General features: G+C 37.8%; 2 protein-coding genes across 3 annotated transcripts in view; both read left to right on the top strand.

Moving 5' to 3' along the window:
* Positions 1 to 12,829, top strand: part of nkd (NKD inhibitor of WNT signaling pathway naked cuticle) — a 48,941-nt gene extending 36,112 nt beyond the window's left edge. The window contains exons 2-5 of the mRNA XM_089468699.1: positions 4,534 to 5,036; positions 7,548 to 8,480; positions 9,510 to 9,859; positions 10,852 to 12,829. Of these exons, the coding sequence (XP_089324825.1) occupies positions 4,534 to 5,036; positions 7,548 to 8,480; positions 9,510 to 9,859; positions 10,852 to 11,854 (2,789 nt within the window). The 3' untranslated portion in view covers positions 11,855 to 12,829. The remainder of the gene's footprint in view (positions 1 to 4,533; positions 5,037 to 7,547; positions 8,481 to 9,509; positions 9,860 to 10,851) is intronic.
* A 785-nt stretch (positions 12,830 to 13,614) lies between these two features.
* On the top strand, positions 13,615 to 16,204 carry SmydA-2 (SET and MYND domain containing, arthropod-specific, member 2). Of its 2 annotated transcripts, none has more exons than XM_089468706.1 (3): positions 13,615 to 15,034; positions 15,509 to 15,761; positions 15,837 to 16,204. In XM_089468706.1, the coding sequence occupies exons 1-3, from the start codon at positions 14,021 to 14,023 to the stop codon at positions 16,142 to 16,144; spliced, it is 1,575 nt and encodes a 524-aa protein (XP_089324832.1). In that variant the 5' UTR covers positions 13,615 to 14,020; the 3' UTR covers positions 16,145 to 16,204. The 2 variants fall into 2 exon arrangements, with proteins under 2 accessions (XP_089324832.1, XP_089324831.1); XM_089468705.1 differs by having other exon boundaries at positions 13,622 to 15,034; positions 15,509 to 15,770.
* Positions 16,205 to 16,289: the final 85 nt, after the last annotated feature.

Genomic DNA, 16,289 nt, shown 5'->3' with positions numbered 1-16,289 from the left:
GGTAAGCGCCACAAAGAGAGAGAGAAAAAAAATGATATGAAATGAAACGAAGAAAAAAAAACACACGCCAATTAATTATGCAAATCCTCGCTTTTGAAAACTAATCTACAGCATCTTGAGATAGTTTTTTTCTGTTTTTCACATTTGATAAGAAAATATGTTAATGAAAGCTTGCCCAATAGGAGTTCTCTATGTTCGAGTGTGTGTGTGCTTGTGCTTTGGCTTTAATTGTGCTGAGCGCTAAGATACATTACTCATACGCCACGTACGCCGCAGCAGAAACTTTTTGATAGATAAGCCTCGAGCCGTGACGTTCATTTATCATACAAAATTCATGAGGCCGCTCAACATAGGCCTCAACGACTTCCCCATAGCCCCTGAGACGACCTGCAGCTATCAGGCAACGTGCGTGTTGCGACCGTCTAATGGTCTCGAGTGCTGGAGCGACGGCCGTATAGCCCATAGGCTCTCTGTTCATTTTCATTTGTTGGCTTTTCAGCATTTGCGTAATGTATAAATTCAATTGAATTCATTGGCCATGGCTAGAGATATAACAAACTACTTGACTGACAAACTGTAGTACATGTGCTATGTGATTCATTTGGTGACGCCAAGGAAATGAAGTTGTGAATATTGATTTATATTGATTGAAATATAGCTAAATTGAAATTCTTAGGCAAATACTTAAAGAGAGCAAGCGAAATATAATATCATTATGTTATTCATTTACAATATAGATAAAAATATAAATATAATTTTAATCTAACTTACAAATGAAAACAAATGAAAAGCTGGCCCAATGTGTGGAAGTATAGTGATATATTATTATAAAAGCTCAGTAGCTTGATATATGCTAATAACTCTAAAAATATCAGCTAATATGGATCAGTAGCCATATGTTTAATTAAATATAGCTTAAATAAATAAATCACGAAATGAGTATGAATATAGGTGGAAATGGAAAATTTTTACAAAAATTGTTTAGAGTAAAATTAATAGTTTATTAATGTTTTTTTTTTTTTTATTTTATTTTATTTTTTATAAATATTATTATTATTTAAATAGCTTATATAGATTGTAGATTAAGGAGAAATCCTAGGATTATTATCCTATGTTATATATCACGATATGATTTGACAGTATATGACAAAAGTATAAAATAATAGAAGACCAAGCTTCCCTCTTTGATTAGCTCCGTTAAAAAAATATGAAAGTTAATAAATTCATGCTTTATTAATTTATTGAAAATTTGAATTATTTACCAAAAAAGATCTAAAATTCACTCAACACACAAGTCCCTCTCTTTTGCCTTATAGAGTATCTCGCATTGCTCTTGACTGTTCCCAATTTCCATTTCAGTTTGCGCCTATAAGTACATACGATATGTATCTTTCAGAGTGGCTTAGGCCAAAGTTAATTTGCAAGGCGGCATGTTTCATATCGAAGGCAACAAAAAAAAAGAAAAGAATGCTTTCAAGATGACTCAACAACAACAGCGAATCGAGTGGTTGTTGCTGTTGTTGTTGGTGGTGCTGCTGTGGTCGAACCACTTGAGAGAAAAACATGTTCTTTTGGTTTATCTTGGCGCCACGATCGTTCGGCACCGGGCGCGGTATTTGCTCAAAAAACACAAAGGCGATAATTAAACGCAAAACAAAGCTGGTCGAGAATACAGAGAGTGAGTGGGGGAGAAAGAGAGAGAGAGAGAGATAGAGTGAAACGGAAAGGAAGAGAGCTGCAGAAATAGAGACAGAGGCCAGAGACTTGAAAGAGCAGAGCCAGACACATCAAGTGGTCGGCCTTTAATTAGAAAAGGTGTAGAGCCCAACAAAGGCACTTACACACACACACACACAGTCAAAGATCTTGAGTCAAAGTTGGCTTTGCAAAGTGCATAAAAAATGACGACAGCTAATGAATGTCGGATGGAATCTGAATCCAGCTAAGACTACGTGCAGCAATTTATTAGACAGATGATGTGCCAACAAGGCAAACTTTTCAAAATGACTACAAACAAAATAAAATAATAATAAGAGCCAAAAAAAGAAGATATAAACTAAAGATAAAACTTCATAATTGTGGCTGTGTGGCCAAGAAAAACCAATGTTGTTGCTGCTGCAGTTGCGCTGGCTGTGAGTCGGCGACTAGAGTCTCTAGCCATATCTCGCATGTAAGTGTTAATGAAGTTAAGTGTTTCTGACGCGAACGACCAACAAACAGCAACAACAACAATTAATGAGAAGTCGCATACCAAACAAAAACTAAAAAAATAATAAAACAACAAAAAACTTCAACGAGGGCGAAACGCACAAAAATGTTCGAGCCACATGATTAAGATCAACAATAGCAAAAAAAAAAAAAAAAAAAAAAAAAAAAACACAGGCAGAAGAAGATGTATATACAGATATACATATATATATCTATGTATGTATGTCTCTCGCATAGGCCAAAGACCAGGCCAGCGTTTATTATGTCTGGCAGTTAGCTCAAGGCAAACCAAACTCCAAGTCGTGCCGTCGAGCCCATGCGAACTGCCAAAGTGAAACCGAAATTCAACTTAATTGAAAGCTGACAGATTTCCATGGAAAACGGCGACAGGTTAAGCTGAAAAATAATCACTTTAAGCAAATAGCACTTGACAAAGGCTAATTAGAAAAGGATAATCAGCTCTGAATAGCCAGAGTCAGGTTTAGGCAGTTAGAAGAATGATCATATGCGTAGACTTAAGAGGTATAGGGTCAGGCAGGCAGACGAGCTGGATTCAATTATCTCGGCTGTTGATTCTTTCCAAGAATATTTATGCTTTATGTGCTCAGCAACGTTGCCTGCTGAATGTTTCATTTTCATTCCATTTCATCTTATTTTAAGCTGCAATGCATTCAAGGTACAAAGAGCTTGACTCTTTGAGCTTCAATAAAAAAAGAATCCAGTAATAATAATATAAATGTATGTATAATTATTTTTTCAAATATATGTTTATTTATTATGTTTATTTTTTTCTAATTTTAAATAAATTATTTACTATATAAAAAAATTATCAAATATTTATAAAAAATTCAAAAAATAAATAAATAAATAAATAAAAAAATAAATAAATAAAAATATTAAAAATAAATAAATAAATAAATAAAAAACTAAAAAATTATAATATTAATAAAAAAAATAATAATAAAATTAAATAAATAAAATGAAAAAAAAAAAAAAAATAAATAAATAAATAAAATATCTAAGCTATTTATTAATAGAAAAGCCATTTTATTTTTTTTTAACATATAACAATCATTTCCAAAAGTATACAAATTAAAATTAATTTCAAATTGTAATTATGTTTAGTTATTTCTTATATTTCTAAAAATATTTCAAACAAATGAACTTATCTAATTTTAAATAACAACTTAGAAAAAGCAATTAAAAAAAGTACGAAGAAATAAAACTGTTTATGAAAGTCTATCTAAATGACTAACGAATGGTTAATCTTAACCTTCCAGCTGATATCTTAAATTGCATTTCATAATGCAGTCAGATAACCCAGAATTCCATATTTTCCATTGTGTGTGTGTGTTGAAAGAGAACCAGGTCAGCCGCTGTTCGGCTAAACAATGAAGTCTACTTAGTCGACTCCATGGCAAATCTCACTCGCACTTGGCGGGCAACAAAGCAAGCCGAACAACTCATTTTGCACAGCACTTTGGCTAATTGTCTTCAATTGTCGTCGCGAGACGAGGCGAGACGGGTTGAGTCGAGTTGGGTTGAATTGTGGAAATGACAAAGCAACTAGCTGGGGACTCCTTTTGCATAATGCTTATGCAATTAAAAAGCGTGTCCTGGTGCAGAGTAAAAAAAAAATGAGAAATTGGGTCAGCTTAGCGAGAGCTGCAGCAAAAAATGAAAATCGTGTGCTACTTAATTAATTAAAAGGGCTAACAAAAGGATGGCAGCAAAAGAAAAGCAAAAAGCAGAGCTGGGCTTAAGTTTTTGGTATGCGCGGCTTACGCGGCGTATGAGTAATGAAATGGCCAGTGGTAGAGGGAGCTCAGGGAGCTGATGGGAACTTCGGCCAGCTGTGGCATTTTCAATTAACTAAAAATATACTCAACAGAGATGACGACGCCACAGAGACTACAACACTTCACAGTTGACGACGTCATTAATTAGGAATGCTCGAGAGGCGGCGCAGTCGCCTTTCAAGTGTTTTGTCTGGCGCTTTGTGTTGGCGTTGAGGCATAAAAGTTTATTTTATTTCTCATTTCATTTCATTTCATTTATATTTTTTCTTTGCTTCTTTTGTTGTCGCGTAATGCGTTTTTGTGCAAATTGCAAATTGCAAATAAATTGCAAGCAGCCGCAGCAGACAAAGTCAAAGGCAAAATGTGCCGCCAAAAGAAGAAAGGCAAATGCCGAGGAACGGGGGAGGGGGGTGTGGCAACAACATTAATGCTGGCAGCGACATCAATTTCATGGCACTTTGCATTTTAATTAAAATGGCATCTATAACTCACACTCTGTCCCACACTCTTGCTCTAATTCTTACAGTTCAGGAATGCACCACAGACTCGGAGGAGCTGATGTACCATCAGGTGCGCGCCTCATCCTCATGCAGTGCACCGCCCGATTTGTTGTTGGTCAGCGAACGTGACAATAATATACAACTTCGATCGCCTGTGGTTAATATAATCACCACGCCCCCGGGCAATGCATCAAACGTCGCAGTCGCAGTCAAGCAACAGCAGCAGCAGCAGCAACAACCACTGCTGCCCCATCAGCATCAGCATCAGCAGCAGCAGCAACATCATCATCATGTGACCCGGCAACAGCAGGAGATGAGCAGCAGTGGCAGCCATAGCAAACACTTGCGCATCAGCAGCGCCAATGGCAAGCATAACAAGTATGTAAATATGCCACAACAGCTGGAGGAGGATGTGGTCGATGCAGCCGCAGCCGCAGCAGCAGCAGCAATGCCCCTGCCACATGCAACACATCCGCAATATTCGCGACATTTGCATCATCACAGCAAGGAGGAGCGCATACGCTTGGAGGTGAGTTCGAAGATAGTTTGATTGAGAATTTCCCAATGGAAATTCCACTTGAAATGAAATTTCATAAGTTTCAAAAGGGGTTTCGAGTAAATATGTAAATATGCCATCAAAAGTGGAGAGTTAGTTAAATCAAATTAAATAAAAAATAATATAAAATAATAATAATAATAATAATATGAAATAATAATAATAATAATAATATAAAAATAATAAATTTTTATTAACAATAAATTAATAAATATAAATTAAATATATATAATATTTGAAAAAAAAAAAATAAATATATATTTATTTTTATTATTATAATATTTTTTACTTCAGTAAAATCAGAAAAAAAAACTTTTAATTATTTTATTAAAAAATATCAAAATATATTTTTATTAATTATTATTATTATTATTATTATTATTATTATTATTAAAATTAATTTTTTTTTTTTAATTTAAACCGCTTTATACTACTAAGAAAAATATAAACAAAAATAGGTAAAATTGCTTAACCTAAAAATAGTTAACTCATAATTAGTTTTGTCGCATTTGAAATACATATAACGAATTTTTCATGTCGTTGGCAACGTTTCTAAGCTCAAGAGTTGGCAACGCTGAATATCTCTTAGCTTACATCTTGTCGCAGTCAAGGAAACGAACTGGGAATGAAACATGTAAACAGAAGAGAATTCAAATCTTTGGCTTAACCAATCGCTGAGTGAACTTAACAAATACTTTATGTATAATTTTAATAGACGTATCATATATTTATTTTGAATATACGCCATAATTCAGTTCAGCTAATAATTTACATTTTCATGCTGTTTACAAAACTAGCAAATCCCATAAAACAAACAATTTTATGCGCAAAACATTCATTTCGTACCTAAATGGAGTTTCAATTTCAAATGCCAATTATTAAAACCGAAAGTTTATCTATGCATAATTCAATTTACAACATGCCCAGCAAATAGAATTTCGATTCGCCTAGGCTTTACCGATTTGCGATTGCCTTTGTTGACTGAAAAGCATATAAATTAAATGATGTTTGGTTTTCCATTCTCTAATGGACCCCCAGCTAGCTGAAAATGTACTGCCACGTCTTCTGCTTATTTTTCCTTAGCTGCTGGTTAAGTTTAATCAACTCAGTTTTGGTTGCAATATTTCACAGTGCCCACTGTGCCGAACGCATAAACTCAACTTTTAAATGTGCTTTTAATTAAATTTCCATTGCTTTTCTATACAAACAAAAACAACAACAACGAGAGCAATTGAATTAGGCCGTTGCTTTTACCATTAACACAATGTTGCTGGCAATTTTCAATTACCACCCACTGTAACAGGCATTCCCCTGTCTGTGGCCAAAAAAAATATCAAAACATTAAAATTCAATAAAACCCATTAAAAGCGCAGAAAATACAAAAAAAAAAAAAAAAAATAAAAAAAATAAAATAGAAACAAATACACACAAGCAAAACAAAAACAAAATGCAAAAACCAAAACAAAACACAGGCAGCAAACTCAAAGCGAAAGCACTTAAAGGCAATTAAAAATCTTCAAGCCAAGTAGCTAGAAATTATATTTATTTCTCGCTCTCGCCGCCATCGCCGTCGTTGCGCCGCTCTCAGTTTCAAGTGGAAGTTGTTGGGTGGTGGGAGAACGAGTAAAAGAGAGTGAGAGAGAGAGAGAGCAGAGCGGGGAGCTTGGTGGTGTTGTCTTTGCCCAGCACTTTATCAATGGCAATGGCAAATGCGGAACGATGGAAGAGTGGGAGAGGGAGAGACTGGCAGGCGGCACGTAGTCACAGTCGCTGTTGGTTCTGTTTCGGTTACATTTTGTTTCATTTCGTTTCGTTTTTTTTTTGTTTTTTTTTGTTTTTGTTTTGATTCCCGCTGCAGTTGGTGGCGCAGCGTGCGAGAAATTAAATATTTAGTCAAATTATGGCCACAATTTTCAAGTCTATTTGCAGACATTTTATGCCTTTTTGCTGCTGTTGCTGTGGTAATTGTTCTGCGTGTTTTTGCGGCTTTGCCACACACACACACTAACACACAGCCAGCGTGGCATGCTCCAGCTGTGGCAGCAAAACGTGTTGCATACTTTTTGGCTGGCGCTTTAAATTGCATTTTACTCGTGTCGTGCGCTGGGGCAACTGCTGCAGCGAGAGAGAGAGTTTAGTTTGCTTTTCTTATTTCACTTGATTATATATGTTGACTCTTTAAACAAGTTAAGTATTGCACTCTATTAGCATTTTTAGCACTCGCTCAGCTGGCAATATTTGCGCATAGCTTCAAAGTTGTGGCGCTTGGCAAAGTTTTGGGAAAGTGCAGAGCTAAAGCAGCTCTCATAAATCGTGAAAAGCTCTTTCAACACGAATCTTTTAGGAGAGTTTTGTGATTGCGCAACTAAAAGGATGTGATTTAACATAAAGCTCAAGCAAATATTCATTAAAAAAATATCTTTATTCATATCAATCTTTTGTTCACTTTCCCGTTTTATCTATTTTTATTTTGCTGCGAAATAGGAATTCACCTGCGACGTATCCGTTGAGGGTGGTAAATCGTCGCAGCCACTGCAATTTTCATTCACGTTCTACGATCTGGATGGGCATCATGGCAAAATAACAAAGGACGACATTGTGGGCATTGTGTATACCATATACGAGTCCATTGGCAAGTCCGTGGTGGTGCCGCACTGTGGCAGCAAGACAATTAACGTGCGCCTCACCGTCAGTCCGGAAGGCAAATCGAAAACGCAGGCAGCTGCCGCAGCCGCCGCCGCCGCTGCCGCTGCGGCCTCCACATGCCACAACAACAACAATAGCAACACGAACAACAACAACAGCAGCAGCAGCAGCAAACTAAAGAAGCTGCCCACGGGTCTGGCGGCCATGTCGAAAACAGGAGCAGCAGGAGCGGCAGGAGCGAATGGCGTGGCACTAACGACATCCGGCGGCGCACGCCGCCAGCATCGTCATCGACCACGCAAACTGATTAAGTCCGATGACGAGGACGATGACAGCAATAGCGACAAGGAGAAGGAGCTGGCAGCAGCTGCGCTCGAGCAGCACCAGCCCAGTGGCAGTGGCAGCGGCAAGCCGTCAAAGTCCAGATACCAGAGGAACAATACTAAACTGGAGCCATGCTGCAGTGGACAGGCACAATCACAGTCGCAGTCACAGTCGCAGTCACAGTCACAGTCTCTGTCGCAGTCGGAGCAGCACACGCCGGACAATGGGCACAGCAATACCTGCGAGAATATGCTGAATCTCAAATGCTGCAGCATTGCCAACAAGGAAGCAGCCGTCGATGTCCTCGACCACTGTCCACAGCGGGCACAGCGACATCAGCACCACAGCAACAGCAACAGCCACCACAGCCATAGCCACAGTCAGGATGTCTACATGAAGCAGGCCACACAGCGCGTCAAAATGTTGCGGAAAGCGCGAAAACAAAAGGTAAGCGACAGTTGGACAATTGCAAATTACATTTAGCTGTAAGCCAAAACTGTGAGCCTAGACTTGAAATTGGAGACGTAAGAGTAGGATAATCAACAGGTGTTCCCAAGGCGAATAGAAGTGGAGTCAAAAATTAAATATTATAAGCAATAAAAAACCATTAAATAATGTAAAATATATATGCTTATAATAACGTAGAATTAAGCCTAGGAGAGAGAGAGAGAGAGAGACAGAGGCGGATAGTTGAAGAGAAATGGAAATAGAGAGAGACAGAGATAGTTCAATAGAAAAACAGACTTGAAGAGAAATAGAGATAGAGATAGAGATAGAGAAAGAGAGGCAAATAATAAAGATAGAGAGGGAGTTGACGAGGAATAGAGAGAGAAATATTTAAATGGGAGTGAGAGAGTTGAAGAAAAAAAAAAAAAAAAAAAAGAAAGAGACAAAGAATGAATGATATATAGACAGAGAGATATAGAGAGAAGCAACAAGAAAAAGAGAGAGAGAGAGAGAGTTAGAGACACAAAGCGAGAAAAAAAAGCATAGGGAGCAAGAGCTAATGAGAGGGGGAGAGAGATTGAGATAGAAATATATTGACAGATAGAGAGAGAGAGAGAGAGAGAGTTAAATAAAGAAAGGGAAACGGAGAGCGATACATTTATGCAGAAGAGAACATGCTAAGTATGGGTTAGCTAGAGCAGCAGTTCTGATAGTAATATTGCTCACAATATTTTTTTTTTTATATATTTTATATCGTAAAATATTTAATAAATTATTCGGTGTACGCACATAGATAGCTTGGCCTATAAAATAGTTTGTAAATTTTCGGCAGAGCAACAAAAGCTAACCGAAAGCTATTTAAAGTTGTGCTTCAGTTGAATTCATTTTAAATTTAATCATTTGTATTATTTGAAATATTTGATTTGATTTGCTTGATTATAATTTGTTTGTACTTTGTTCTTTTCGTTTTTGGTTGACTCGCTCATTACCTCGCATCACTTCGCTACTCGTGTAAACGCGCCATCCCAGTATCAGGATCACTGCCTTGAAACGCGTCAGCGCAGCCTCTCCGTGGGCAACGACACCTGCTGGCAGAATCGCCATCTGCAGCCTCAGTCGCAGTCGCAGTCGCAGTCGCAGCAGCCGCAGCAGCAACTGAGCGGCGGCCAGGCACAGAAGAGCGGCTCTTCGTCGCCCCCGTTGGGCGAGCCGCCGATGCTCGATGGTGTGCAACTGCGTCAGCCACGCCCACAGTCGCTGCTCGCCCAACAGCAGCGGAAATCGGCCGAGTGCTGGAAGTCGGCGCTGAACCGCAACGATTTAATTAGCATCATCAGGGAGAGCATGGAAAAGAATCGCTTGTGTTTTCAGCTAAATGGGTAAGAGAAAGTGAGGCTCAAGCTAGATCATATGTAAATGCAAAAATCTAGAAGCTAAGATTCGCATTCAAACGAGTATACTACAGAAAATACAGAATAAATACTAAAAAAGAAAGAGGAACATAAAAAATGCTACAGATGAAAAATGCAGATCCCAAGAAAACAAAAAAGAACGTAGAGAAGGTGGAGATTATACAAAATTATGTAAAGAAATGCTATGGAATAGAATAATGTCTAAAAAAAAAAAAAAATAACGAGGAAATAATATAAGAAAAAAATACAAATAAATGAAATTAAAATAAAATAAATAAGAAAAAAGTAAATAATGAAAAAAAGAAAAATAAAAAAATACAAAATAAATAATAAAAAAAAATTAAATAAAATAAAATAAAAATAAAAATACAAAAGCTAATAATAAATAGTAAAAAAAATAAATAAATAATAAAAAATAAAACAATGAATTAAAAGATTGAAATTGTAGGGTTGATATATGCAAATAAATGATTACTACTTAAGATCTAAACCAAATGTAGCGATATTTTAAATAAATATATTATGTAAAAGAGATATAATTTAAATGGTGAATATAATAGATGGTTGTGCTAGAAGTGCACTAGTTGGGCTTTTCACAAAGATCTAAGCATAAAACAGCTAATTAATAATCGAAGTAAATTTACTTTAATCAAGGACAAAGTAAATAAATTCCAAGCGACGATTTTATTTATTAAATCCAATTTCCTGATTTTATTAAATTTAATTTCTTAATTTATATATAACTTTTTTTTTTTCAAATATTCCAATGGAAATTTTCTGCAAAAAGTATTTAAATAAAAGTTGAGCTTGCCAAGAAATAATTACAATTCGCTAGTCAACGACTTCTTGTCGTAAAAAGGCTAAAATAGTAGCTAGCAATAGCAGTTAACAGAAAACCCGCAGCTTGAATGCCAAGGCTAATCCAATTTCTTTTCCCCCTTTTCTTCTTAATTTTATAGAAAACCCCAAGCCAATGTGAGTCCCATACGGCAACCGGCAGCACAACAACAACAACAACAGCAACAGCAACGCCAACGCTGCAATACCGGATCGAAAATCCCGACACTAATTGCGAATCACAGTCCGCAGTCCGGTCCATCGCCGCTCAGCTGCAGTCCGCCCACACAGTCGCCGGTGCCGCATCATATAGAGGGCGGACACGATACGGCCAACAGCAGTGTCTATCATCCGCAGCCGCATATACCCATCTACCATCAGCAGCTGGCCATTAATCCGGCCGTGGTGGCGGCACAGCACAGTCATAACAGCGCCCACAACAAGCTGAATCTGTGCGGCTACGATTCGTTTCTGCATGCCACCATTTGTGGCGGCGGCGCCGCCCACTCGCCACCAGCCACGCCCAGCAATGTGGCCACCGTGCAGCCCATACCGAAGAAGAGCAGCAAACAGCAGCAACATCAGCAGCAACACCAGCAGCAGCAGCGCAGCAGCAAGGACTACAAAAACTATGGCAATCTAATCTATGCTAAGCTCAGCGAGCAGCTGCAGCAAAAGGAGCGCGAGCAGCGCCGCCAGCAGCGACACAAACAGCAACAGCAACAGCAGCAGCAGCAGTTGCAGCTGCAATCAAAGTCATCAGCCATAAGAGAAACAACACGTCCCATGGCCACCTCCAGCTCCAGTTCGGCTGGCTCGAAGATCTATGGCGATGCGCTCGAGTGTGCCCATTTGCTGGCCAGCGAGGAGGAGGAGCCCGCCAGTCCCATGCTGACGAGCACGCCCAGCAAGGTGGTCTCCACGGACACGCTGATCGACCTGAACGACGAGGTGGGCGAGGCGGTGGCCGAGGCTGTGACGGCCAAGGATCTGGAGGAGCCGTCCGCTCAGTTGGCGGCAGATGTTGATCTGGACACGAGTGCGTCCAGCTCCATGATACATCGCTATGTGCACGAGCACATACATCATCACTATCACCACTTCAAGGAGCAGAACGATATCTAATCCAATGTTGCTTAAGCGCCGCGTTTTTTTTTTTAATTTTTCTCTTTTTTTTTGTTTAATTTTTAATGTAGCGCAATTTGTAATTTATTGATATTATTTGTACGATAAAGTTGCATTATATATAACGTATATATAGAATATCTAGTTATAGATATATAGACAGAAAACTGAATCTGAATTCCAAGTCCTTGAATGTAGAATTCTCTCTCTCTAGCTGAAGATTAAGATTTTTGCGCCTTTGCCTTAGCAGCAGCATTTAGTAGCCATCGATTGCTTCGCTTATGCACCACAGCCTAGCAACATATCATTGCTGTACTATAAACAACAACAGCAACAACAACCACAACCACAAAATATTAATTAAACAAAAGCAAAACACAACTAATTAATTGTTTAGAGCAAATTATTGAAATATGAATATTGAAAAGAAAAAAAAGAACTACATATATTTGTTGTCTATATTATATTGAAGGAAAATGTTTTATTGCGCCCGCTTTTAAGTGTATAGAGTGCTAAAAATTTGTCTATAACTATTATCATTATCATTATCATCATTATGATTATCAATTATTATTAAAATTAATATTATTTTGTAAAACCAATCAACAAACAAGACACAAGACATCAATGCAACCACAACAACAACAACAACAAATTACCATAAATGATAGTTCAATTAACGTTTATCATAATTATCATTAATTTTAATTTTCGTTGATTAATCCGATTTCATTTCATCAATCAACAACCAACAACAAACAAAAAAGCACAACAACAACAACAACAATGCATTTAACTCTTATTTAAATAATAAAAAAAGACTGATTTCCAATTAAACAATACATTAATAAACTGCGTATAAATATATAAATATAAATATATATATAAATGTGTATATTTATATATATGCGCATATATGCATATAGAGAATTTATGAGAAATACTAAATAAATTATTGAATTGCTAAAATTGAAATGCAACAATTGAAGTTTTTATTTAAATGGAATATTGAATACTTGTATATGTATATTAGGGTGGCTTAAAATTGAAAGGTAATAAAATCATTTAAGAGTGAATTTACTATTTTATATAGGTTCAGAGTATTAACCAAATCTAATACTCCAGCTATTCACTCTCTAACTAGGAATTGTGCTCAACTCTAAGCTGAGTTAGTTTGGGTAGATGGGTCAGGTAGAGGAAAATTAATATAATAATATGCTGTCGATGGGATCGTAACTCTGAGCGGAATGTTTGACTGCATTTCTTATTGCTCCGCTCTCTTGCAATCGAGCATGGCTCAGCCTTAACCTTCAAATTGGAGCACTTCTATGCGATTTAAGTGCGTGCTGTACTTAGGAGTTTTTATTACCATTTCATATGTCTCTTCGAACATCAAACAGGTAAAAACATGGCACATTTGATGTATTATGGACTCTTCATTGACTCCATCTATAGTTTTGGGTAAATGGTTAAGAAATTAAATTCCATTTTGTATTATAATTAGAGCTAATCACAGTAAATATATGGATGTCAGACAGAGTGTTATTGCATCTTTTTTTTTTTTTTAACAATTAAATATAATAAAGTCTAAAAAATTGGGTTAAAACGGAGTAGAATTTTGCAGTTAATAAGAAATTTTTTCTAATAAAATTTAAGCGACTCTTTCTATAAAAATTTAGGAGACATTTTCCATAGACAAAAATGTATATCACTATTTTTGCTCAGTCTGACTTCTAGCAAATGTTTTTTCGTATAATTATAATTAGCTTTATTTTGGTGAACATCTTATTCTGTGTTCATAGCTTTATTAACATGTTTTAAATAGCTAATAATACAGTAAAACAAATAGAGCAATTAGATATATATATAGAGAGAGAGAGAGCATAACTGAGAGATAAAGAGAGGGAGAGTCAAAGAGAGAGAGAAAGAGTGTATATGTATTTCGACACACAAATTGTGTATTGTTCGAGTCGGTTGGGGTCTTAAAATAAATCGTCGTGTGCCAAGTGACAAGAGATGAAGATCAAGATTGAGATCGCGCGGATGCGCCAGAGACACAAAAGAAATTTTTTGTTTGTTTCAGTGAATTTTCAAACGTCGAACGTTACGCAAACAGGCGGAGAGAAGATATCGGTGTTCAGCTGGGGCCAGGATTGGGATTAGGAGATGACTACGCCAACGAAATGTGCCTACTGCCAGGCACATGCCACACAGCTGTGCGCGGCCTGCCGCAACGTGGTCTACTGCAGCCGGGAGCATCAGAAGGAGCATTGGAAGCGAGGCCACAAATTGGAGTGCAAGTGCTACGAGCTGGCCAGCAATGAGCTGCTCGGCAGGCATCTGCGTGCCACGCGCGACATCAAGATGGGCGAGCTGATCATGCGCGAGGCGCCGATGGTGTTGGGCCCAAAGGTGGCCTCGATGCCCATCTGCCTGGGCTGCCACAGGAATCTGTTGCCGCCGCAGAAGCCGGCCCACAACTACTACAAATGCAGCGCCTGCAGCTGGCCTCTGTGCGGCCCCGAGTGCGAGAGGTCCGTGTTCCATGTGGACGAATGTCGTTTGATGGCGGCCAGTAAGTTTCAGTCGAAGATCAACTATAATCCAGGGCAGCCGGTGGGCAAGGAGTCGGCCTATTGTGTGATCATGCTGCTGCGCTGCATGCAACTGAAGGAGTCCAAGCCAGCGGCATTCGCCCGCCTGTGCGAGCTCGAGGATCACCTGAAGGAGCGTCTGGAGACGCCGCTGTATCAGGTGCTGCGCGCCAACCTGATCTCGTTCATCAAGACGGTGCTGGGGCTGCGCGAGTGGCCGGACCTGGACATCCTGCGCATCGCTGCCATACTGGACACGAACGCCTTCGAGGTGCGGCAGGCGGGCGATCGCATCAAGGTGCGCGGCCTGTTCCCAGGTGGCGCCATGTTCTCGCACGACTGTGTGCCCAACATGCGGCATCGCTTCGACGACAACATGAACATCATGTTCCTGGCCAAACGCCCCATTGCCAAGGGCGAAATCCTCAGCATCTCCTACACGCAACAGCTGCGCAGCACCATCCAAAGGCGGTTGCACCTGAAGCAGGTGAAGTGCTTCGAGTGCGCCTGTGCACGCTGTGCAGATCCCACGGAGCTGGGCACCTATGCAGGTGCGCATATGTGTGCCAAGTGTAAAGTGGGAAAGGTAATTCTAAATGGAATTAGAAATATTTTTATATATTTATTTATATATTCATTTTTAATTTTTATTAATATATTATTTATATATTAATATTAATTATTAATTAATATATTACTTTATTTGATTATTATTTAAAACTTTATTTATTATTTATTTATTTATTTCATTATTTATTTACTTATTTATAGGAATTCAGTTAAATTTTATACATATTTTTTTTATGCATTAAGTTTCATTAATTAATATATTTATTAATAATTCATAATTTATTGATTTATAAATTATAATATAATTTTTTATTTATTTGTTCTTTATTTATTGTTATTTATTTATTTTTATTTATTATATTATTTACTTATTTATTTTTATTTATTCATTTATTCTTATATACTTAATTTTAATTATTTTTTATTGACTTATTTATTCATATATTGATTTAAATTTAAAAAAAATATATATATTTATTTATTTATTTAGTTCATCTCAATGGATCCACTTCAAAATGCTGCCAACTGGAGGTGCGAGGTTTGCAATTTGATAAGATCCGCGAAAGAATATTTGACAAACGATGCGAAAATAGAGGCTGAGCTGGAATCACTGGACAAAACGACGCCGCAGAGCTTTGAGGATTTCCTCTATCGCCATCGCGTGGAGCTGCATGAGACGAATACGCATATTCTCCAAGCGAAATATGCCTTGACACAGATCTATGGCAATGTGAAAGGCTTTGGTATGGACGGTGAGATTAAATTACCTACACTCAGAAACATATAAATATTTTATAATCTAATTTCAATGCCAACAGAACTCAGTGACGCCTCGCTCAAGCGGAAAGTGGAGCTCTGCGGGGAGCTATTGGAGATTTCGAATCTGTTTGACAGTGGCTGGAGCATCTTTCGAGGTAACTTGCTGATTGCCCTGGAGGAGGCGACTGTGACGCAGGCTATGCGCTTGGATGAAGCCAGTGAATGCGAGGCGAAGCTGAAGAAAGCAGCCGAAATTTTGGAGGAAATCACAAATATTATGAAACATGAGCCGGAGATGCAACAGTTGCTAACAGAACGTAAACAAATATTAGATGCGGCACTAGAGCGATTTTCAAACAATGCTTAACAACTGTAAAATTATATTAATTGTTCAACTTGTTAATAAAATATCATTTTTAACCATTTACTTTGAAACTTTGGCGGTTCTCGCTTTTGAATATTTGCAGTAGTTGGCAACGCGTAAACAACACTCCGCTGGCTGCAATAATCGA

This window comes from Drosophila arizonae, chromosome 4 (genome assembly GCF_054131065.1).
Source record: "Drosophila arizonae isolate 15081-1271.41 chromosome 4, UAZ_ARI_1.0, whole genome shotgun sequence".
Lineage (NCBI taxonomy): Eukaryota > Metazoa > Arthropoda > Insecta > Diptera > Drosophilidae > Drosophila > Drosophila arizonae.
The sequence above is the reverse complement of the archived record's forward strand: the minus strand, read 5'-3'. Positions and strand labels throughout refer to the sequence as shown.